At 54.4% G+C, this 23914-nt stretch overlaps 1 protein-coding gene across 1 annotated transcript; it reads right to left on the bottom strand.

Moving 5' to 3' along the window:
• Positions 1-1190: 1190 nt before the first annotated feature.
• DRC7 (dynein regulatory complex subunit 7) lies at positions 1191-18810 on the bottom strand. Its single transcript, XM_047077437.1, has 17 exons — positions 18614-18810; positions 18042-18216; positions 16894-17019; positions 15939-16133; positions 14076-14234; positions 13011-13229; positions 10187-10315; positions 7811-7883; positions 6895-7023; positions 6580-6708; positions 5105-5325; positions 4099-4314; positions 3410-3520; positions 3206-3316; positions 2110-2304; positions 1377-1516; positions 1191-1284 (listed from the first exon to the last, which is right to left on the bottom strand). Exons 1-17 carry the CDS (start codon positions 18808-18810, stop codon positions 1191-1193), a joined length of 2619 nt encoding a protein of 872 aa, XP_046933393.1.
• Between the last annotated feature and the right edge of the window lie 5104 nt (positions 18811-23914).

Below are 23914 nucleotides of genomic sequence, written 5' to 3'. Positions count from 1 at the left end.
AAGTAGAGTTTCTCAACCTTACCATTACTGATATTTTAGGCTAGATCCTTTTTTGTAGCAGGGAGCTGTCCTGTGCATTGTATAATGTTTAACAGTATGCCTGGGCTCTACACACTAGAAGCCAGGAGCATTCCCATACAGTTATGACAAAAGTCTCTCAAGACCACAATATATGTCTCCATTCTACTCTTGATGTGCATTTGGGTTCTTTCCAGCTTGGTACTAATAACAGTGCTGCCATGAATGTTCTAGTACATGCCTTTTAGTGGATGTATATGTGCATCTTGGTTGAGTTGTTCATCATTCTTGTTCATTGGATGAGCGGGTGAATAGATGGATGGGGGAGCGTGGATGGATGGGTAGATGGGTGGATGGAGTGGAACCTAGGAGCAGAATTGTTGGGCCAAAGCTTAGTCCTAGATACCTCCAGTTTTCCAAAGTGGTTGTACAGATTGACCCTTCCACTGGGAAAGCTACGGGAGAGTTCCATTTGCTTCTTATCCTCCTGACACGTATTCATGGCATATATACTGGTGGGTTTGCGGTGGCATTTCATATCCCTGATGACTAATGAATTTGACACTTTCATGTGTTTCTTGGCCACTTTTTAAGCTAACATTGAGTGCTTTCTAAGTGCCGTTTCCAGCCCTCTGATTTACAAGTGTTATGGAAGACAACAACGCCATCCCATTTCACAGATGGCTAAATAGTAGTTGGTAAGAAGAGGAGCTGGGGGCTGTTCCTGGCAGTCTAATATGGAGCCCCCAGGTCCTGGAGCATGCACCTTGGCTTTGCCATTCCCACATTGTCAGCTGGGCCACCCTAGCCACATTGAGATCTAACCAGTTGTTTGAAGGTGGCTGTGGGACCATCTGCAGAGGTGCTGCAAAGACTCGACATTCCAATGGGAAGACGGACAGGAAGCAAATAAAGAAGGTGGCCAAGGTGAGTGGGCAGGTGGTGGCCCCTAGGCTATAAAGACTAAACATGAGGTGCAAGCAGCAAATTCTAAGTGTGTTTATTTACAGGAAGGTCATGAGAAGCAGGAACAGACAGGGCCACAGCGAGGCGGTGTGGCAGTGAGGTCGCCCAAGTGGACTGTCATTTTCCGGGTGTGGGGGGCACAGGGGCCAGGCTGTGGGGGGAGGTTTCTTGCCCTGGCAGCTTTGGCCAAGGCCCCATGGCGGGCATCAAACAAAGACTTTCATGAACTCCACCAGGCGTGGGTCCTTGTAGAGCTTTTCCTCCAGAGCCAAGTACTTCAGCGGGGCCAGCTCCTTGTGCCTGAAATCAGAGGCAGGAACAGGAGGTGGTGAGGGTTCACAACGCTCTGCTCCAGCCTCCTAAGGGTCCTGTCCAGCTCCCCCGTCCCTCACCGGTTGAGCCGCTGCTCCAGGATGCGGATGCGGAACATGGCCTGAGAGCAGTAACTCAGGTACAAGTCCTCGTCCTCGACCGTCAGGGTCACCTGGTTCTCCTGGTACCACTGCTGCTTCTTCTGCAGCTCCTGGGTCTCCTGCGGGCATGGGGAGCAGAGAGCAGAGGAGTCGATGAGGGCCGGCCTTGCTACCACCATCCACAGAAGCCAGAGCGGCAGAGGCAGGGGCCACACAATGTCTTGCGTGGGAGCCAGTGGGGGGGTCACATTTAGAGAGGTGTCGTGTTCATGAGGAGCAGGCCTCAAGACTGAGAGCCTGGTGAACAAGTTTCCAATATTTTCAGAGCTTCCAATTCCTTGTCTGCAGAATGAAGGGCACTGTATACCCTTGCACACACCAGAGAGCATTGTGTGCAGGTTAAAGGAGATAATGCATGGAAACTACATGGCACGTAGCTGAATATGAAATGCAGCGAGGACTAGGGGTTGTTATAATGTACCACCCCTCCATCCACCCCCCACCCCTCCACCCCTCCACCCCTCCCTCCCCGCTTCCACCCAGCAAACAACGAGGAAGGACAACTCGGTCTTCTGGAAAATTCAAAGCACTGATTGACTCATTCCCCCTCACCGCTCCCTCAAAAGTGTGGAGATGGCGAGCAGACAGCCCCGGGTCCATTTTCTGGACGAGGATGCCGAGGTTCCCTCCCCTGCCCAGGCCCTGGCCGCACCTTCTCGAACCGGGCCTGGATGAGGTTGGCCTTGTCGATGAGCCGCTGCTTAAAGTCACTGAGGCACTCGTCCTTGACACGCATGGCCTGCCAACGTGTCATCTTCTCACTCGGCGGGAGCTGTGCCAGGAAGGGGGCCAGATAGTCCAGCGGGGCCTCCACCTGCCGCAGGTGTTCCTCGTGCATCACGCGCTCCTGTGGCGGGGGGGGGGGGAGGGTCAGCTGGACGAGCAGGAGCCGCAGAGACCTCCCGACCAGCTCTGCATTAACATGTGACAACACAAAACTAGGCCTTAAATCCAGATCCCAGGGCCAGGTGCCACTGGGACGGAGCCCGCGGAGGGGCTCTTCGTGCCGGCCCTCGTAGCAGTGGTCATAGTCGGTAACAGCCAACTCTGCATACCTGAATTCACATCTCTCTGCCTGAGCCCTGGCAAATAACCAACGCTCAGCCGATGCTTGTTCAATAAATGGTAATAAATGGTGATCATAGTAACGGTAAATCAAAAACTGTCAATAACTCCCTTCTTTTTCTCTCTCACCCGCGGTCTTCTAGCCTGTATCGGCTGAGAACCAGTGAGTGGTCTAATGCCCTGTCCTGCCTCGACAACCCCAAACTATTTTTAGAAACCTCCACACTTGGTGGGTGAAGGAGATTTAGAAGCTGGCCTTGAAAACCCAGCTGGGCCTTGCAACCCGAGGGTATCACCCGAAAGTCCTTTGCGGCAGGTGCCCGAGAACTCGGGCCTGTGGCCAGAGTGAGCTCCCTGGGGCTACCGGCCCAGGTCCTGACCTTGAGGGGAGCCCTGGGTGGAGGTGGGTACACGGTTTCCATTATTTTCCCATGTGGCGGAGGGCCTTGGCTTGGCCACAGCCCCTGGAGGTGGGGGGAGACCTTCTGGATCCTGAGCACCCTTTGGTGTTCATCACAGAAACGGTCAGCTCAACAGCAAGGAGGACCACAGTGGTGTCAATAGCTTTGTCCCCTATAAGGAGCTCCCTGGCAGAGTCCCTGATTGTCCTCACTGTCCCGGAGGCCTGGGGGGGCAGCGGTGTCCAGGAAAAGCCAGGGCCTGGGCCAGGACACGAGGCTCACCATGGCCTCCCGATACTCTTTGCTCTTCTCGTTGCGCTTGGTGTCATAGATGGAGATGGTCAGCCTGTGCTCCTCCTCCTCCTCCTCTCGAAGCTTCAGGATCTCCAGCACCTAAATTGGAAAGCGGGGGATGGCATGGATAAGACACCCTCTACCCTTGCCTCCTCCCACCCACCCACCCACCCACCCTCGCCACGGGACCACCTCCAGCTCCGACTCCCAGGCCTGATGTCTGGACAACTTCTCCTCATTCTTCAGCTTCATCATGGCCTCATACTGGTAGAGAAGCTTCTTGGTGTGCTCCATGGGCTCCAGCTGGGACAACCACAACCACAGTGACAGGGAGAAGCAGCAATGGCTAGGGTCATGGGCAGACTCTGGAGCCAGACTGCTTGGGTTCAAATCTTCCCTTGCCATCTTCTAGCTGTGTGACAACAAGCAACTTGCTTGACCTCTCTGGGCCTCAGCTTCTTCATCTATGAAAGTATAGATTATAAAAGAAGGTGAACTGGAAGCTCAGAGGGACTAAGGAATGTGCCAGAAGAGTGAGGAAAGCCAGCTCCTCAGAGGTGGTAGGACCTTCTCCTACTCCAGCGTTGGTCCGGGATCTGGGGTCAGCTTGGTCTAGGACTGGGGGGGAGGACGAGTAAGGAGAGTAGCCTGCTGGGTTGCCTTTCTTGATGGAAAAAGGGCAGATTTTCAGAGGAGCTGCAAAGACGAAGGTCCCCAGATGGGAGCTCTTGATTTTCCCAAGGGGCAGAGATGAATTTCCGGGCTGGGAACCATGAGTTTCCATCCCAGTTTCCCCAAGTCGTTGGGATGGCACAGAGGGCCCCGGGAACTTCTCCTCACCCACCCGGCCCACCCGGGCCAGCCACGGCGCCCAGGCCCACCTCAAAGCTGATACACATGTCGGGCGTCATGACGATCTTGTTGCCCTTGTTGTCCACCTCGGAGCGCCGCAGGAACTCGCGCTTGGAGGCCGTGATGTGGTCGTCACGGCAGTGGTAGCGCAGCTGGATGCGCTCCTCCGAGATCAGAAACACGCGTTCCGCCACATCCTCATCCGCAGGCTGCTCGGGGTTGCGGGCAAACCGCTCTGTGATTTTCTGGGAGGCCAGATCATCATAGGATGGGAGGTGGGGAAGGGGCTCTCTGTGCACACCCCTGAGGGTGGAAGTAAAGGACAATCGGACACTGGGCTTTGGGGGCTTTGGGGACTTTATATGGAGCAGTCCTTCCCAGCCAGACAGTGGCTCTCTGGCTCCGTGGGTTCTCAGCACCCGGCCACCTCAGCCCTGTATGGTGCGGCGTTTCTTCTCTAGCTCTCTCCACAGGATTCTATTTGCTCACCTCCAGAGATGGGGAGCTCACCATCTCTCCAAGCACCCTGCTTTATCATTAAACATCCCTTACTTCCAGGAAGAGCCTCTTTGGTATACAGCCGTTAAACACAGTTGCCAAATAATTTGTAATGATGTAGAGGAAAAAGCGCGAATTTAATGTTAAGTGAGTGATGAGGGATTCTACCTTCCCTCGCACACACACACACCACACACACACCTCAGTTAGACTTAGACTCTCAAAACCAAACCTATCAACACATGGCAATATCTAAGAGATACCATCCCGAGATACTTTTCCTTTTCTTGTTATATTTTTCCATATTTTCTAAATGTTTGGTCACGAGTGTGCACTTTTTATAATAGTAAGGAAGTAACACATCCATGGCCCAGTGGCTGAGGGCACAGCCTGGCATCTGACAGCCTCAGGGTCACAAAACAGGAGAGGGCACTTGGGAAAGATGTGGCTCCAGAGTCAGAGCTGTCCCCATCCCAGGGTCACCTCAGCCTGCCGGAGAGAGTGGGCACCCTATCCCCAGGCCCAGTGAGTGCTCACCACAATCGGCCGGGGGTTTGACTCTGCACTGTTCAGAGACAACTTCTTGACCCTGTCCCCAAAACCGACATGGCGATAGAAGAGGAAGTCAGACCGTCCTCGGTAGTACTCCGTCATTGTCTTCGATGTCTCCTCCCGCTTTACCAGGCCGTCCACACGGGCTCTGTCATAAAACTCCATGATGCGGTCCGTTTCAGGTTGCATAGACTTGTACGAGTGCACTGTAGTGGGAGACAGGGTCCGGGAGATCAGCAGGGTGAGACCAGGAGCTCTGGCCACTGGCTTGAGAACCCAACCCCAGACCCCAGGGACAAGGCATGCCCGTGAATGCTCATGGATGACCACGAGTTCTGTAACCAACCCCCTACTGCTGAGTATTTAGGTTGCCTCTGTCCTTTTCGTTATTATAAACGACACCATGTTGAACATCTGCATCATGCATTTTTCATTCTTGCCCATTATTTGCTCAGGACAAATACCAGCAGTAGCACTGCTGGTCAAAAAGCATACATAGTTGAGGGGCACCTGGGTGGCTCAGTCAGTTGAGCGTCCTACTTCGGCTCAGGTCTGTGATCTTGCCGCTCGTGGGTTCGAGCCCCGCGTCGGGCTCTGTACTGACAGCTCCGAGCCTGGAGCCTGCTTCGGATTCTGTGTCTCCCTCTCTCTCTCCCTCTCCCCTGCTCATGCTCTGTCTGTCTCTCTCTCTCTCCCTCAAAAATAAATTAAAAAAACATTAAAAAAAATTTTTTAGAAAGCATCGTTGGAAGCTACTATTGATTATTTTGCCCAACTGCTTTCCAGGGACATTGCACCAGTTTTCTGTCCTACCAACAGTGACAGGGGGCAAGTGTGTTTGCTTACACCCAGTAGGACCATTTTCTTCATCTTTGCCAACATGAGGCTCGTAAGATGGTCCCTTATGGATTTCCTTCCTTCCTTTCTTCCTTTTCTTTCTTTTCACTTCAACTACCAAGTGAGATTGATAATTTTTTTTAAGATGTATATTGACACTGTGTTTTTCTTTTGTGAGTCTTGGGTTAGGGCTGTTGATTCTCTCCCAACACATGTCCTTCCCTCACTTCCCAGACTCTGGGGCTCATGGCCACACCTCCGCCCCCTGCTGCATCGTCCTTGCGGAGCACATTCATTGGTTTTACTGCTCAGCATTCTGACCCCTTGGAAATGTGACACCCCCCCCCCCCACTGTGTCCTAGGCCTAGCCACAGAATGGGCCCCGCGCCCTGGTTTTGACTTTCCTGGAGGGACATTTGTCACATTTCCTTGGATTTTCTGCACTTCCCCTGACCTCCCACACATCTGATTTGCTCAGGGAGGCAGAGGCGAAGTACACTGCTTGCCGCCTAAGAGCCCTGCGGATGCCTGGGTACTGGCTCCTCCCAGCACAGGCCAGCCACATGGAGGCTGCTCCAGGAATGAGAAGCGTCCCCACCCCGGCCTCCCAGCCGGACACTCACCACGCAGAGCCTGGGGGTGGCCTGGCTTGAAGTAGTCGACATTCAGGCCTGTGCTCTTGTCTATGTGCTTCAGCTCCAGCATGTCCTCCCGATTCTGAAACCACTCCTTTATCTCCAAAGTCTTGGTACCTGCGGGGCGCGATGGGTGCTTGGTGCAGCCAGGCCGGCTCCCCTGGCCTCCGTCCACCCTGCCCAGCACAGAGGCCGGCAGGGCCCGCACTCACACCGAGAGAGTGGCAGCGACGTGCCCGAGGTCACACACCAGGATGGGGACCCCGGCTCTCCTGCTCCCACGGGCGGGGCTGCCCCCCTTACACTCCAAGTCCTCGTAGGTGGTGAGGCGGCACACGAGGCCGTCGCTGTTGAGATATGGGGCCCACTTCTCCAGCTTCGCCCTCTTGTACTGGATCACCTTCTTTCCATTTGGGCAGCGGGTCTCGAAAGCTGCAGAAACAGAATAGGCTGGGGTCGCTCCTCCCCAGATCAGGGCGGTGGGGGGGGGGGACCGGAGGGCCACCCTCCCCCCCTCCCCAGCCACTCATCTAGTCGCTGTCCGCTGTGCTGTCTGCTTAACTCCAGGCCCCCAGCCCACTGCAGGGAGATGGAGGAAAGTGGTCACCAGGGTGGCTCTGCCCCGGGGGACTTCTCAGGTTTGAGCCTGGCCGTGGGAGCTGTGACCTACCACACCACTCACCCACTGCCAGGCCTTGAGGTCTCCCTGCTGGAAACACTCTCTGCCAGGAGGCTGGGCCGGGTGTTCCTCCCCTGGTTCCCATGAAGCCCCCTCTAGCCCTTCCCACCTATTAGAATAGCCCATGCCCTCACCGTGGGTCTGGGCACCCCCAGACAGGCACCTTAGCACCCAGTAGATGCCGGCATGGGACACGAGTGTCCCTGCCCTCCTGCTTTCTCTGCCTTCTCCTCCTGGTCCTGACACCTCCACTCCCCTGTGCCACCTGTACTATGCTTGGCCTCCTCCTGGCAGGGAGGGTGCGGGAGGGGAATGACTGCGTCCTGGTCCCCTGTCCTTTATCACCCACCCTGTGTCACCCAGCGCGGCTTAACTGAGCCCCCTCCCGCATGCCAGGTGTCAGGCCCTCGGCCACAGAGCTACTGCATGTAGCAGGAAGGAAGGACGAGGGTGCGACAGAAGGCAGAAGGGGTGGAAATGAGGGGCTGGCCCCCCCCGAACGGGTCCTGGGGAGGTGGGTGAACACATACGTGCATATACCTTCTGGGGAGATCTCAATCTGCTCCACCCATGAGGGCGGCATGTCGAAACTCTTATCCTCGTCCTCCTTGCCCTGTTGGGGGAGGGTGGAGGGGGCAGGCTCTGGTCAGGGCTGGGCCTTGGAGTGGCAGTTAGAGGCAGAGCCTCTGTCTTGCCCCCCAGGGCCAAGCCACAGTGGCCATCAGCTCCCCCAGGGGAGCCAGAGGTCACGGACGGTTCTGACCTGGCGTGACCCAAGGTAGAGAGGAAGAGGGGTGGCTCAGGAGCCCTCCCTTGACAGCCTGGCTAGGGCAGGAATCCCCTGCCCTGCGTGCCCCACCTCCTGTCAGTCAGCACGGGCACCGGGAACAGCTACGCATCCTTCCTTAAGAAAGGGGCTTCTGGAGTCAGGTGGACACAAGCCCCACCCTCCATCTGACACCAGCCTGGCGTCCTGGGGAAGTAAGTCCCTTAACTGCTATGAGCCTGTTTCCTAACTGTTAACTGGACCCCGTGGGAGGACTAACTGATAGAATATACAGGGACGCCTGGGTGGCTAAGTCGGCGAAGCGTCTGACTCTTGATTTCGGTTCAGGTCATGATCTCACGGTTCTTGGGATTAAGCCCCAAGTCTGGCTCTGTGCTGACAGCTCAGAGCTTGCTTGGGGTTCTCTCCCTCTCCCTCTGTCTCTGCCCCTCCCCTGCTCATGCTCTCTTTCTCTCTCTCAAAATAGATAAATAAATAAACATTTACTAAAAAAAGAATGTACATAAACCACTGAGGCACTGCCTAGCTACTGTTTTTTTTCCCCCTCTTCAAGCCTTAGTTTCCCCATCTGTAAAATAAGGACTGGTCTACACAAATGGTTCTCAAGCTAGGTAACCACAGAAATGTGGATAAGATTTTCTCAATGTAAAACTGTTCTCCCACAAACATGGCTCACACCTCTGCCTCTTGTTCATCTAATCTGTGCTCCCTGGAGGCCAGCAGGGGGCGCCTGTGTCCCAGGATTTGGGGCCAACGGAGGCTCTCTGGTCTCCAGAGATGAGGACGATGAGACAAGTTCGTCGTACCTATGGTCTCCTTTTGTCCCTGAGCAGTCCCAAGAGGTAGAATAGAGTCACTGTTCAGAACCCAAGCTTGGGAGTCAGACTGTCAGATCCCAGGTTCAAGCCCCAGCTCTGTCACTTACAGGCCATTTACCATTGGGTAAATTACTTCACCCCTGTGTTAAGTCTTCTTGTCTGTAAAATGGGATGATGATAATCATGAAGGATCATACGAACACCCACCTCACCAGGTGGTTGTAAAGACGTGGACGAGTTAGTTCAGGTCAAGTGCCTCCTGGCACTTAGGGTCATTCGAATGTTACTGGGGTGGGCTGAACTGTGTTCCCCTAATCATGCCCCAAAACCAGTACCTCAGGATGTGGCTACATTTGCAGACAGGATCTTTAAAGAGGTAGTTAAATTAAAACTAGGCCATTAATCCAACGTGACTGGGTCCTTGTGAGAAGAGATTAAGACACACACACAGAGGAAAGACCGCGCGAGGACCCAGAGAGAAGACAGCCATTTGCAAGTCAAGGAGAGAGGCTTCAGCAGAAGTCAACATGCCCACACCTTGATCTTGGACTTCCAGCCTCCAGAACCGTGAGAAAATTAATTTCTGTTGTTCAAGCCCCCCAGTGTGTGGCACTTTGTCATGGCACTTCTAGCAAACTGATACACCTGGTACTATAACTGACCCCACTCCCCCATTTTACACACAGATGGGGAAAATGAAGCTCTCCATGACTGGGAAGTTTGCCAAGGTGTCGCAGCCAACAGCTAAGGCCTCTGGGCCCCTGACCTCCAGGCACGGGTCCTCACAGAGACCTGCCTGGAAGGCCCCCGGCCAGGATATAGGAGAGGGGATGTTGATGCTGTGGGGAAGGCCCCAGGCCAATGGGCTGATTAGACAGACAGAGAAAGGCCTGGAAGCATGTGAGGGGGACCGTGGTGGCTATGCAGGAAGGTCTGCAAGTGAGGCCAGGGCTTGTGGGCATGGTCCCATCACCCTACTGCGGGGCACATGCTCTTAACAGAAGCAGGGCAACCACTGACCAAGGCGGGCTGTGTGTGGGGCAGGAGCCATGGATGCAGGTCTCAGCCCTTCCCTACCCCACTGGGTGTCCCGGGCAAGTCAGTGGACCTGCCTGGGCCCGAGTTTGCCCACCTGTAAAATGAGAGCAGGGTCCAGGCCCTTCTGCTTTGAGGGATCTATAACTGGTCTGTCTGGAACATTCCCCACCAATACACATACATGTGGTGGGGGACAGGGGTCAGGTCGGCCTGAAGCAAGACAGGGCGTGAAGACCCCGTCCCACTGCCCAGCCCCGCGCTGCTGAGACTCACCAGGTTTTCCACATCGTCGTCATCATTCAACCCATCTTCCTCTTCCTCAGTCAAGGACAGGTGAGACTTCTCGGTCCCCAAGAGCAGGTACTCCCATCTCACAGGGTCTCCCAGGTCAAAGACCAAGTCCTGGTGGGGGAAGGATCGTCTGAGTGCACCCCACCGCCAGCACACCCCCTCCCGTTCCACGTGGTAGCAGGGAACAGCCGTATCCGGAGTAGAGGAGGGACCTGGGCCAGGGTCTCAGGGGAACAGAATGTCGGTTCCAGGCCACCTCTCAGAGGCCACGCCCATCCTCCTCATTTCAACAGGGAAACTGAAGCCAGCCCCGCTGTCCAATCTCCCTGCGAAGACAATCCCGCTGTTGGTCTCTGTGAGACTGGGCCACTCTCCGGCCTGGTACGGTCCTGGATATGGGGCTTATCCTGCTGCGTCGGCGGGGGAGGAGGTGTCCCAGGCGGTGTTCAGAGCAGATGCAGGCCAGCAAGACTTTACGGATGGGGAAATGGTGGGTTTGAGAAAGGGCCAACTCACGGTTTCTACCCGTGCCAGGGAGAAAGGAACCAGGCAGGCACACGCAGAACTGTATAGAGGAGGCAGGCGGGAATCTCTCCTCCATGGGGGGGGGGGGGGGCTCTCACCTTTTCAGCCCAGCCTACCTGAGCCTGGGTTCACCTGCCAGATAACTCCCAGCAGATGGGGGCACTCAATGTCCCAATCTACCTCCCCAGGATGGCACCCCCTGACCCCAACACCCCCAGAATCAGTGTCCCAGAGGGAGGTCAAAGGCTTAAGAATAGCTTCCCACAAAGGATTTCAACATGACGCTGTCCCGAAGGCAGCTCTGATCTGAGACCACCCTGAGTCCTGGGGGGCTCTTACTCTGCTCTAGCTGGGAGGTGGGGGGAGAGGAACGAGGAACATGGTGGAGGGCAGGGAGGGAGAGAACTGCCCGCAGATGTAGTAGTGACTGCGGATAGTCAAGGCTTAGAGGAGAGGAAGCTAACCACACAGATGTTTGTATTTCTTTAAAGCACGTCCTCCATTCCATCACCTTGGTAACCAGAAGCAGTAGTTAGGTGTTCTGATACTTTAACTTAAAGTTCTGTTTCCACAGAGAAAGCATACATGAATGGACAACCACCACGTCCGTGAGCCTGGGATGTGTTTGCACCAGGCAGTTTCTGTGTGGGTGCCTCGCGTGGCTCTCTGTTCTCAATGTCATTTCAGGGTCGTCCAAAGGAACAGAGCAGCCGCTCCCACTCTCCCCTGGCAGAAGTGACAGCCAGTGTCATGATCTATTTCTTCATGGCCTCACTTGGTGATGCAGTACAGCCTCTCTGGCTTCGCTTTCCACCAGACCACCCTTCCATCTCCACCTCATCTCATCATCTTGTGCTATCCCCGCCACAGATTTCCTTCTCCTGGCACTGGTGCAGAGCATGCTGGGAGGGAGAGGCTGAGGACCTTCAGTCCAGTCTGGGAGGGGGCGAAGGAGGACTGTAAGCAGCCTCTAAGGGTCCATTAGCCTTTAGAGGGCACTGACCACCATGGCAGTTAGGAGACTGGGCTCTGGGGGAGGGCAGTCTGGGCGCTGCTCTATCTGTGTGGTGGGGTAGAAGCTCTTTCTGTAAAATGAGAGTAACAATAGCTAACATTTGTTGCACAGGCAGGGACTATTCTAAGCATCTACTGCACATCTACCCCACAACGTTGTGAAGTCAGTGAGAGCCAAGCCTGGAATCAGGCTGAGAGGCCAGCGTGGTGACGGGAGCGGGGCTGGGCTGATCCTCACTTCAATCAAGGCAGAAGTTTCCCCATCTCAGAACATCTGACTTCCACACAGGGTGACTTGCACTGGGGCACAGGTGCATCAATTCTGCCCATCTGCCACAGGGGTGACAGCAGTCCCCTTGGACAGGGTCACCTTGGAAGAGGGGGCAAAGGGCCCAGGATCCACCTTTGGGAAACTGGCCTGGTTGGAAATGGAGGAATTTGGAAACAACAAAAGAGCACAGGATGTGGAGCCTGGAGCCTGGGTCTCATTTGATTTGTGTACAGCACAATGAATTTCTAGAAACTGAATGCACTCTGGTTCCCTGCACCCAGATTAAGAAATAGAACATTGCCCACACTCCAGAAAGTCCTTTTGTGTCCAGTTACGACTCTCCCTCTCCCCCAAACGTGTGCATGTATTTTTAACTTACGTAAGTGGCACTGAATTTTATACACACACACACACACACACACACACACGTATGTTTGTATACATATCTACACACACATTCATGGGAATTCGTTGGACTATACATTTAGGATGAGTATATTTTCTGCATGAGTATATTCTTCTACACTTTAATACATTGTTTTAAAAAATCACTCATATAGGGGCGCCTGGGTGGCTCAGTCGGTTGAGCGTACGACTTCAGCTCAGGTCAGGATCTCGCAGTTCGTGAGTTCCAGCCCCACGTCAGGCTCTGTTCTGACAGCTCAGAGCCTGGAGTCTGTTTCAGATTCTGTGTCTCCCTCTCTCTGCCCCTCCCCCACTCACACTCTGTCTCTATCTCTCAAAAATGAATAAACGTTAAAAAATCACTCATATAAACAACAATCCACTTTTTATAAGGATACACAAATCAAGAGAGAGACAATAATATTAGAATGGTTATTTATGGACAAAGGAGTGGGCTATGGGGACTCAGCTAATGGGGAAAGTCTGAAGCTCGGTGTGGCCAGCTCACCCCACAGGTCACTCCCCCAGCATACCCCCCCACCCCCGCCCGACTGTGCCTGTCACATCGCCCCCGCCCCCTGGCCCCAGTACCTTGCAGCAATTCCAACAGTCCTGCATGTTGACCCAGTAGTTCTTATGGTTCCAGAGGCTCTCAATGCCCAGGAAGTGGTCGTCCTGGGTGCTGTAGCTGTGTGCCGTGAATGGGTCGATAAAAAAACTCTCAGGCACCTCACGCTTCCCCGACAACACCAGGACCCAGGAGTGCACACGTAGGCCATGCAGGGGGTCAGTCTTTGCTTTCTCCACATCCTGCACGGGAAAGGTGGGTGACTATGGGCCAAGGGGTGGGAAGGGGGGTGTCAGGGGCCCAAACATCTCCCCAGGGCTGGGGAACCAGCAGGCGAGCCAATTTCTGATCCTGACGGCAGCACTGGCCGACTGCATGACCTTGAGGACATCACCCCCCTTCTGAGCCTGTTTTCTTATCTGTAAAATGGGACGGTCTGGATTTATCTGTAGTTTACAAACTGGGCCCTTTGGAGTCCCGAAGTATCTGGGATTTACTGGCTTTCTGCGTTGTGATTCTGGGTGAGATATCATCCAAAGGAAGGTGGAGGGGTACTGCGTGGCCTCTTTGTCTTCTTCCCTCTGGAAGAAGGGTGACTGTGTCATGTTCTTCTTCTTTGTATCCCCAGTGCCTGGACCACAGGAGATGCTAGTAGATACTATATGGAAGCGAAGGATGGGAGGGAGGGAGGAAAAGAGTGGGGGGGACGGGGAGATGAGAGTGTGGATGCATGGATGCATGGAAGGAGAGCCGGGAGGATGGATGGGAGGATCCAGACCTGGGATGATGGGGAACCAGGGAGGATGGATGAGGAGTATATACAGGTAGGGAAAGAGTCTGGAACAAGGAGGACACCAGAGTCCGGCACAGAAAGGCTGGCTCCAGGCAGCAGAGCACTCTGACATTAGAAACCCGTGGCAGAAGCTGGCTGACCACCAGTGGGAGCTTCCCACGTGGCTGGACTGATGTGGGGGATGGTGAGGCGGGAGGAGGGGATGCAGACCCGGGTGTGTGGATCTGTGTCGGTTTACAGTTGCCAGCGGCCTCTCCCGGAGGACTGAGTGCAGGGGCTGAGGACGCGGACCCACCAGGAGGCGCTCTTCCTCCTCCCTCAGCCGCCTCTCCTCCTCCGCTTTGATCTCCTCCTGCTTCTTTGTCTCCTGCTCTTGCTGGAACCTGCTGGTCAAGTCCCTGGGCGGTTTAATGGCATACTTCTTAGGTGGTACCTTTTCTTCCTCCTGGACCACCTGTCTCCCAACGAGAGAAGGATCAGTGGCCCTGCGTCGCCCGCCCCACTGACCAGGAGGTCACAGCTGCTCCTGGAGTCCCCAGGCTTTCTGGCCCTAAATGCAAGAGCCTCAGCTCCCATTCCCTGACTTCAGGCTCTTCTGTAGAATGGGACGGGAATAAGAACCTTCTCTCGGGCTTGTTCTGAGACCTAAAGACAGGAAAACGCCCATGGGAGGTGCCAGGCGTGGCAGAGCTCAGGAGATGAGATTTTCGCCCCTTCGCCCCCCACTGCCCTTATTAGCTATGATCTGGATCTGACCCAGAAAGCGGGAGAATTGTCAGGAGTCGGACTTCCCAGATTCTGGCATTGGAGGGTGTCTCGTGTTGACCTAAAGACTCTTCTGGGCTAGGAAGGAGAAGAAAGCCTGTATGCGTGCACGCACACGTGTACAAAGTGTGCCAGGTGGTCAGCACAGTGTCGAGGGGAGAACACCGCAGAGGCTGCGGAGGGGGCCTGCCACAGTGAAGAGGGAAAATGGCCAGTCTCCGCAGCTGCCCATCAGCCAGGTGGGGCCTCAGCCCCTGTCTCCGTTCACCAGCCGTGTGGCTTCGGCCACGTTAGTCCATCTCTCTGTTCATCTCTACATACTCGTCTGTGAAATAGGAGAGATAGCACCCACCACACAGCGCTGTTGTGAGGGGAAGCCACGTCAACGGACGTGAAAGCAGTCTATAAACCCGAAAGTTCTCTGCATCTAGTAGCTATTCTATCACTTTAATTATTAACATTTTGGCTGGGGTAAGAGGCCCGAGTGTGGGCTCCCAGGCCTGCGGAAGCCAAGCGGAAGGCAAGGCGGCCTTCGCTCCATCTTCCTGGGGGAGGTGGACCTGCGAGAGCAAGACTCTCACCCGGTGCCTCCCTCCAGCAGAGCACCAGCCCCAGGGCCCCCGGGAGCTCGCTCAGGTGTGACACAGATGCACATGCATAGTGCTGGAGGCCCCAGGCCCCCCGATGCCCTGTCCTGAGCTGCGGACACCCACAGGGGCTTAACTCTGATCACAGAGCCCTGGAGTCAATCCAGTTCCCCAATAGCATTTTCTGTCTGTACCGTGGCTATTTCCCAAAATGCAGAGATGCTTTTGGAATCCTAAAATTAAATTCATTTCAGAGCGTCTCTTGTGTTCACAGCAGCCTCTGGCCAGTTGGGAGCTGTCATGTCAACAGATATAAAAACACACCCACCACCTGCTGGAGAGTTGGTGACAATTTTTTTGCTGTTAAAAAGGGGTCTTTTGAATTGGGAGGAAATAGTGGGGCGGAGTGGGGGGGAGGGGAGCGAACTAAATGCCCACTTGTCTGTTTTTTTCCTTACATGAAAACGGCTAGGGGGATTTTTATCAAACACGGAGGATAAATCTGGGAGAGACTGACTTTAGAAGCCGGTGGAAGCTGGCGGCAGTCACAGAATTCACCTGGTGGGGAACAGCCGCTTGGAAGTGAGTTAGGACAAGGGAAGGAGGACAGCGATTCGGGGAGCCGGGCTGTGTGTGCTGAGACACCGGGACAGACACACCAGGACAGACACACCGGCAGCGTGAATGAAGTCCGGGGCAGCGGGGGGCTGCTTGTGGAGCCGGGGAAGGGGCAGGAAGGGAGGGGACGCGCTGCGTCACCAATGGCACGCCTTGCGGGATGCCCGGGGCAGCACGAGCCCCCGTACCTCCTGGTGCTTCACGGTGAGCGGGCACACGTCCCGCGTCAGGTCCATTTGACACATGTCCTGTGAGCCGTAGCCGTTGACACAGTAGGCGTCGTAGCCAGCGCCGAGGAGCATGGAGCAGAGCAGCGTGCTGAAGTCGAAGCAATTCCCCTCCTGGTACTTGAGCACCGTGGTCGGGGAGTACAGGTGGGAGGGCTGGCCGCAGAGGGCTAGTCAGCGCAGCCGCCCCGCAGCACCCCTACCTGTCCTCCCACAGGCCAGCAGCCTGGTGTTAGGGCCAATGCGCATGCGGGACCCCTCCCCACCCCAGGCTCCTCCCCTTTGTCAGGCCGAAGAGCCTACCGAGAATGGGATGGAAACCTCGAACCATGTGTAGAAACTGCAATCCACATTTGCCTATAATTTTAAGTGGCTGTGGACTTCCTGATAGGAAAGACCATCTGGACTAGTTAGAAGCTTCTGGTCTAATGCTCTCTGATTGGTCGTTTTACGGTTTTATCCAAAGTTGTCCTCACTTCTTCTGATCGAAGGATCTTGCCTTTCTCCCCTCTCCCTGTGCATCTATCCCTCTCTCCCTGTCTCCCTCCATGATCAGTGGGAAACACATTGAGCTAGACAGAAGCCCAAAGATGAGGCTGGGGGTCACAACCAGCAAGGCCCTCCCCTCTCTCCTTTTCTCACCTCCTCAAGTCGTGAGAGGAAGACTCTGAAGGCAGAAGGAGGCAAAGGAGGCAAAGAGGTAGGAGCCAGGAGACCAGGCTTGCTGTGTGACCTCAGGCAAGTGGCCCTCCCTCTCTGGGCCCATTTCCCCACCCCACCCTAGAGGGGTCTCTGAGGGGCTCAGACCAGATGCAGTATGGCCTGTGGTGTGAACCTCACTGAGCCTCCTTCGCCATATCCCTGGCTTTCCCTCCTAGGTCCCATGGGCCTAAGGATGCAGCCAAGTGTGGCTTACCGGCTTGAGGGGGTCCGGCAGGGGCACCATGGAGAGAAAGTCTGAGACGAACTGGGCACAGCTGTCCCAGTTGTAGAGCTCAGGGTAGGGCATCAGTGTGGGTCGGATGGTTGTGCTCACGAACTTCTGCAAGGGGAGAGACCACAGACCCCCGGAGGGCTTTCTACCTGGGGGTTGGTGGGGGGAGGCCAGCACTCCCAGCAAGCCAGAGCCCTGGGTGGGGAGGCTCTCTAGGCCTCTGCCCCTCCAGCCCAGATGCCAAATAAGCTTGTGCTCTGCTGAGTGCTGCCAGACCAGGCACCACCTCCCGATCCCCCCAACAACCCTGTAAGTCAGGCCCAGTGGCAGATGGGGAAACTGAGGCTCTGAGAGGTGAGCTGACTTGTTCAGGTTCACAGTCAGTAGCAGATCTGGCCTGTCTGGCTCTTGACCACCACCCAGTGCGAGGGAGCTAGTGCTACCCCTTTGAGGGGCTGCTGTCACCCCAGGGCCCATGGCCCAGTCCTCCGTGGTCTCCCTGCAGATTCGAAGAAGGCCCGCCAGCATAGGATGTCACATGGCCCCACCCGTGCAGGCCCGCTGATTGCTCCAGGGGAAATGCACACCTGGGGTTACCAGATCAAGAGAAGCGGGAGCTGGGACCCGTATGGGAATCACTGAGTTTCAAATGCTGGCAGCTAATACCAATGTTAAAAATTACCATGTGGACCAAATAAAACAGTCTGTGGGTCCCTATCAGCCTGTGAGCTGCTGTTTTGCAACCTTTGCATTCATCCTATGCCATTCTACCTAGAGATGGGGGAAACTGAGGCCCAGAGACACTCAGGACGTGCTTGGGTTACAGGGCTGGAGGGAAGGAGGCCAGGGCTTGGGTCCCAGTCTATCTCATCTTATTTCTCTGCCCTTCCCTGGACAGAGCTGGGGTCCGGGGCTGGAGACTGCACCAGGTGTCTAGCTGTCCCGTAGCTGGCGTGGGGTCTCCAAGCCCCCAAAGGCCCCCAGGGGTGATTCACATCGACCCTGCTGAGGTCTGCTGGCATTTGGATTTATGCTATCTCCGGATATAAACTCTGACCCATGAGCTTTGGCCCACCTCCCTCCACCCTCTGCTCTCCAGCCCTTGCCCTACCCTCCACGACCCGGCTTACGGGCACTTCGCACTCGTTCAGTGGGTGCAGGAAGAGGGGCACGCGGTCTGGGCACAGGTGGCTGTACTGGCGGGAGAAGCTGTCCGCCACCTGCAGCAAGTGTTCCTCCTTGAGCGTGTTGCTTTGGTAGGAGAGGGGTAGCTTGGAGATGGCGATAGTGTCCTTGGTAAAGGTCCTGTGCCCGTAAGAGGGGTGGCATTAGTCCGTGTGAGGCTACGCCTGGCACACAGGGAACCATCAACCCACCTTAGCTGCCGTTGGCTCTATCCTTTCCTCATTTAATCCTCACAGCTGCCTAGAAGCATCATCATCCTGTGCACTTTTAAATAGAAACGGGAACGGAGGCACAGAGGTTGAATGACTCACCCAGGGTCACACGGCTAGTGAGGGGAAGAGAGGGGACTTGGACCAGGCCGATTGAAAGCAGAGCCCTCCTTCATATCTGCCTCCCTCTATGTCCGGTCCTGCCTCCCAGCCCTAGGGCCACCGTTCTGTCTGGCTCTTCTCTCACCCAGCCCTGGTCTGACCCTCATCAGGGCCGCCAGGCCCAAAACCCCCACCCTGGCACGCACGAGAGCTTCTCCGGGATGGCCATCTCAATGTCTGACAGCTTCTTCTCCAGGTCTCTGAGCATCTCCTGTGTCATGGGGGCTTCCTCCCTCCGCACCTCCATCGGCCTCACCACCTTCTCGCCCCTCTCAGCCCGCACGGCCGCCTCCTCCCGCTCGGCCTCCTCCTCCTCCTCCACTTTCTCCTTCAGGACCTCCATCCTGGCACGTCTCTGGCTGCCTAGAGGCGGAATGTCTGTGGGAGGGATAAATGCACTCAGAATGGCCCACTTCGGCCACCAAGACCACCTGTGTCTCTGGGAGGTGGTTTAGAGGGGGGACAAGCGAGCCCCTCTTAAACTTCTCTTCTATTGGGGAGAGTCTTGCTTGGTGCTGGCATGCCTGTAACACCTTTCTGACATGTGCAGACCTCTCTTAAAAACAAAGACACAGGGGCGCCTGGGTGGCGCAGTCGGTTAAGCGTCCGACTTCAGCCAGGTCACAATCTCGCGGTCCGTGAGTTCGAGCCCCGCGTCGGGCTCTGGGCTGATGGCTCAGAGCCTGGAGCCTGTTTCTGATTCTGTGTCTCCCTCTCTCTCTGCCCCTCCCCCGTTCATGCTCTGTCTCTCTGTCCCAAAAATAAATAAACGTTGAAAAAAAAAAATTAAAAAAAAAAAACAAAGACACAGCAGGCCACAGGTTGAAAGCTATTGTCAAGGCCAGAGTAGGTCCTGGTCCAAACTTACTAATGCTGCTTGCCAACCTTCCCTCCATCCCTCCTTCCCTCCTCCCTCCATTCTTTCTTTCTCTCTCCCTTCCTTCCTTCCTTTTCTTTTTCCTTCCTTCCTTCCTTCCTTCCTTCCTTCCTTCCCTTTCTTCTTTCTTTCTTTCTTTCTTTCTTTCTTTCTTTCTTTCTTCTGAAAGTACCTTCTCTTTATGGCAAGCAACACTAATACCATAGGGGTTACAATGGTATTATGAAGTTTCCTATTAAGATAGACTTATTAACTCGGACAAGTGAATTGGAAAATTATTCATAACAGTAAGGTGATATGGAATATGATGAAAGGAGGAAGAAGGAAGGAAAAAAAAGTAACATCACCAAATTCGGAGTTGAGGCACAGAGAAGGCAAGGGCAGGGCACCCGGCCAGGGGGCAGGTATGTGGGGTGTGACATAGCCTGTACTCTCCGGGCCAAGCCCTTTGTCAGCCCACAGGATGGAGGTCTTTTGGGGAGCCACATTGAGATGACATTTGTGCTCATGTGCCCTAGGGAAGCCCTTACCCGCAGCCACAAGGCAAAGCCTCACTGTAGTGGACCACTAGTTGCCTCCCCAAAGATCCAGTCCCCTCTTCCATATATGGCAGAACCCCAATTTCACTGGTGGCAGCAATGTGCTCGGTTTGAAATGTTCAGTTCCCGGCCTCACTTGCAGCTGGGGGTGGCCTCGGCGATGTGAACCTGGTTCTGGCCACTGAGATGTGAGTCCAAGTTGTCGGATGGTAAAGTGCAGGGCCCAGATGGCACGGACTGTTTGCCCTTCTCTTCTTCCTGCATAAAGCAGGAGGTGGGACAGCCAATGCCTGATCGTGAGATGACCACACATGAGGACCAAAGCTGCCTGCTAAGGACAGCAGAGTGGAGAGACAGGGGGATCTGGGGTCCCAAACGGAACCCTGGCGGCCCTGAGTGCCACCTCCAGACTTCCCGTCATGTGAGAAAATCCAGGCTCTGCTTATGGAAGTGGCCATGTCGGGTTCCTATTACACCAGCCCAGCTGATCCAATGGCCTCCTGCCTCCTGACTCCATCTCCAGTCTTTGGTATTTGCAGTGCTCTACCTCAAACGTCCCGTTTCTTTATGGCACACAGGGCAAAGGTCCAGAGGGGAGGGAAACCAACCCAATGCCCAGGGTGTGGTGGAGTGGGAACAGGGGAGAAAAGAGCAGGGTCTCCCCAGATTTGGGTGGAGCCAGGATCCAGGGGGGGTCAAAAGGGACCAGGAGGTAAAGGCTGGGCCCACCTCCCCACTCCAATCCCTATCTGGAGCCTCAGCTCCTTGGGGAGGCAAACTGACCGCCAGCCTGGCTAAACGGAGAACTTGGCTGTGCCATCAGTTTCTGCTGGGGCCTTGGGCCACTCCCTGCCCGTTTCTAGGCCTCGTTTTCCCCTTCTGCAACATGAAAGGAGAGACATATGTTTTCTGTCCCATGCTGACATTCTGTAGGACTCAGGACCCAGTAATGCACCTGTTACTGGAGGTCAGCCCACTTGAGGCCCAGGTGGCCGACATCACGGTGGAGGCCTGTGTCTAGCAGGCTCACTCAGGACCCCAGTTCTCTGCAGGCAAACCTCCCACTGTGCCTGCCAGCCCCGCAGCACAGCCCAATGCTCAGATCTGTTTGCCCCTTGGGCGCGAGAGTATTCCTCCACAGGGAGGACAGTAATAACCATCACTAGGTGCTTACTGTGTACCCGATACCTACTGTGTGCCAGGCACCGTGCTAAGGGCTTCCCAGAGATAATCCCACACATCCTGCAATGAGTCAGTGAGATCCCAGAAAATATGTATTGGTCTGTGCCTCAGTTCCTGGCACAGAGCTCCAGAAACGCTTGGAATTTTCTGAGTGATGAGAGCAGAGGGAGCATCTTTTGTTCTGACGAGGGGACTCTGGGTGGGCTGTGGATGGGGCTGGTCGCCGCGAAGGCCATGCTATGCTTAGAAGCTCAGAATATTCAGCCCCACGACCCCCCACTTCTCTAAAGAGAGGAGAGCGGTTTGGAAATGAAGTTAATAATTGATGGTGCTAAATGAGGAAGCCTCCATAAAATACCAGCCGGAGGGGGTTTGGAGAGTTGCCAGGTGGGTGAACCTATCCACCTATATGACACCACCACCCCCACAGGGACGGAAGCTCCTGTGCCTAGGTCCCTTCCGGACCTCACCCTATTACCTCTTCATCTAGCTACTCATCTGTATCCTTTTTGGATCCTTCAATAAACTGATGAATGCAAGTAAGTGTTTCCCTGAGTTCTGTGAGCCATTTGAGCAAATTAATCAAACCTGAGGAAGGCGTCATGGGCACCAACCTCCAATTTGTAACCAAGGGAGACAGAAGTTGTGGGTAAACCTAGGGACCTACTACTTGAGATCGGTGTCTGAGGTGGACGGGCCATCTTGTGGGCCTTAGCCCTGAATCTGTGGGGTCTGATTCTATCTCCAGGTAGATAGTGTCAGAATTGAGTTACGTTGTAGGACACCCAGATCACAGAGAATTGCTTGGTGAGTCACACATTTGGTGACCAGAAGTGTCAGGGGTGAAGTGTCCCATGTAAGTAGTAAAGGAGAAACACAGGATATAGGACACTGAATTGAGTTTTTCCATTACGGACTCTAAGAAGCAGACAGTGCTATGATACCCACTTTGCAGATGAAAAAATTGAGTCCTAGAGAGGTTAAGTGCAGTGCCTAAGGTCACAGAGCTAGTAAGTAGCAGATCTGGGGTTAGAAGCCATATATTTCTGGCTTTGAAAGCCAGGCACTTAAGGGTCTACTGAGATGGGAAAGTTCTAGAAGGGATGAGACGGGGGGAGTGGGAGAGGTAAGTAAAGATAGAAATGGGGATAAGGCCAAGGTATCTGTGGGCTGCAGAGGGTTACAACTGTGACAGGCACTGAGATGGGCCCTGAGCCCAAGGTCACAGAACACCTTTATCAGAGGTGGAGCTGAGCTAAATACTCCCCAAACCAGACTGCCTCCTCAGCTACAGCCCAGTGTGGGGAGGGCAGTCCCTGCCCAGAGGCCCTCCCCAACCCTCGCAGGCCCTTTTCTGCACCCGTCCCTGGCAGCAGCCTACACACACACACACACACACACACACACACAGACACACCCCTTCCCCAGAAAGATCAGGGCTGGAAGCCCCCCAAGCAGAAAAAGCCCCCTCCCACCACCACCCTACTTCTTACCCTGCCACCAGCTACCTCAGGTCCTGGGCTCCCTCCTCACCCCTCTGAGAACAGCCTGCACCATCTGTTAGCCCATCTCCATGGTAACAGCTTTCAGAAGCTGAGGACAGGTTCTGGGAGAGGAGGCCTCTGGGAAATGTAGTCTGTCACTGTCCCGGCCTCGGTCCGGAAGACCACCTGCTATAGGTCCCTCAGCGAGCGGCAGGCTGGAGCCAGTTCGTGCCAGTTTGCAAGAGCTGATTGTTAAAATTTCAGAAATGTTTGCAAGCCCGTTGACAAACAGCCACGATTACACATTAAATTAGAAAAACTTGTAAATAAATAGGTTATATTAAAGCAAAGGTAATTAGGGGTGCCTGGGTGGCGCAGTCGGTTAAGCGTCCGACTTCAGCCAGGTCACGATCTCGCGGTCCGTGAGTTCGAGCCCCGCGTCAGGCTCTGGGCTGATGGCTCAGAGCCTGGAGCCTGTTTCCGATTCTGTGTCTCCCTCTCTCTCTGCCCCTCCCCCGTTCATGCTCTGTCTCTCTCTGTCCCAAAAATAAATAAACGTTGGAAAAAAAATTTTTTTTAAAAATAAAGCAAAGGTAATTAATACTCAAAATTCATCACTTGCAAATTATTTTACTACCTTTCTCTAGCATGTATGTTCTTGGAGTTGTTTACTACTATTGTATCTCTATAATGGAAATAGGCAATGGTGAGCTCCTCTGTATCTCTTCCCAGCTTCTCTTCAGTGATGTCGTATCAACGGCTTAAAATTGGCCATGGGGTTACTTACACCACAGAACCAGCCTGCCTAGCTGAGGCCTGGGTTCTAGTCCACCCTGGGCCTCTGACTTAGTGTCTAACTCATGGGACAGGGAAAACTTATCCAGAAGGTTAGTGGTCTATAAAAATTAATTCTAATTGCTTTCGAATTCAGAAAAAAAAATGAACAGACTAATAATAAGTATATAATTATGAGTCCACTCTGGATTGTATTCGCCTTTGTACCGATGAGGTAAAAAAAAAAATATTTTTACTCTTTTGTTATTGGAGGAAGGAGCCCACAAAAGTTGTAAAGCACCCTGTGGGGTGTGGGGGGCCGCTTCTGGAGAAACACTGTCCTGACCAGTTTACACAGTCGCTGCTACTGGGGGAAACATAGCAATAACCTCAATTCTCAATAATAAATTATGATTTTAAATTCTGGCTGGAATATTATGCAGTCACGAAAAATAAAGTGTGAAGGATAAATTAAACTGTCGTGGGACCGTGTGCCCTGCAATTACCCCTGAGGAATCCGCCTGGGGCGAGGGCAGGCAGGGAGGAGCGAAAGGTAAACACAGGGTGTTTCAGGCTAGTCTCATTTCTTTT

This window comes from Lynx rufus, unplaced genomic scaffold (genome assembly GCF_022079265.1).
Source record: "Lynx rufus isolate CCGP_SWC_20201006 ecotype Redwood Valley unplaced genomic scaffold, mLynRuf1.p SCAF_16, whole genome shotgun sequence".
Classification (NCBI taxonomy): Eukaryota; Metazoa; Chordata; class Mammalia; order Carnivora; family Felidae; genus Lynx; species Lynx rufus.
This window is presented reverse-complemented; position numbering and strand designations above follow the sequence as displayed.

What these genes read in the sequence shown, in the direction of transcription:
- DRC7 (XM_047077437.1), bottom strand. Translation starts at nt 18,810, where the DNA reads ATGGAGGTCCTGAAGGAGAAAGTGGAGGAGGAGGAGGAGGCCGAGCGG. An exon ending in TGCCGGACCCCCTCAAGCCG is followed by an intron (nt 16,134 to 16,893) that starts GTAAGCCACACT and finishes CTCTGCGGCCAG; the next exon opens with CCCTCCCACCTGTACTCCCC. An exon ending in ACATGTGTATCAGCTTTGAG is followed by an intron (nt 3,521 to 4,098) that starts GTGGGCCTGGGC and finishes TGGTTGTCCCAG; the next exon opens with CTGGAGCCCATGGAGCACAC.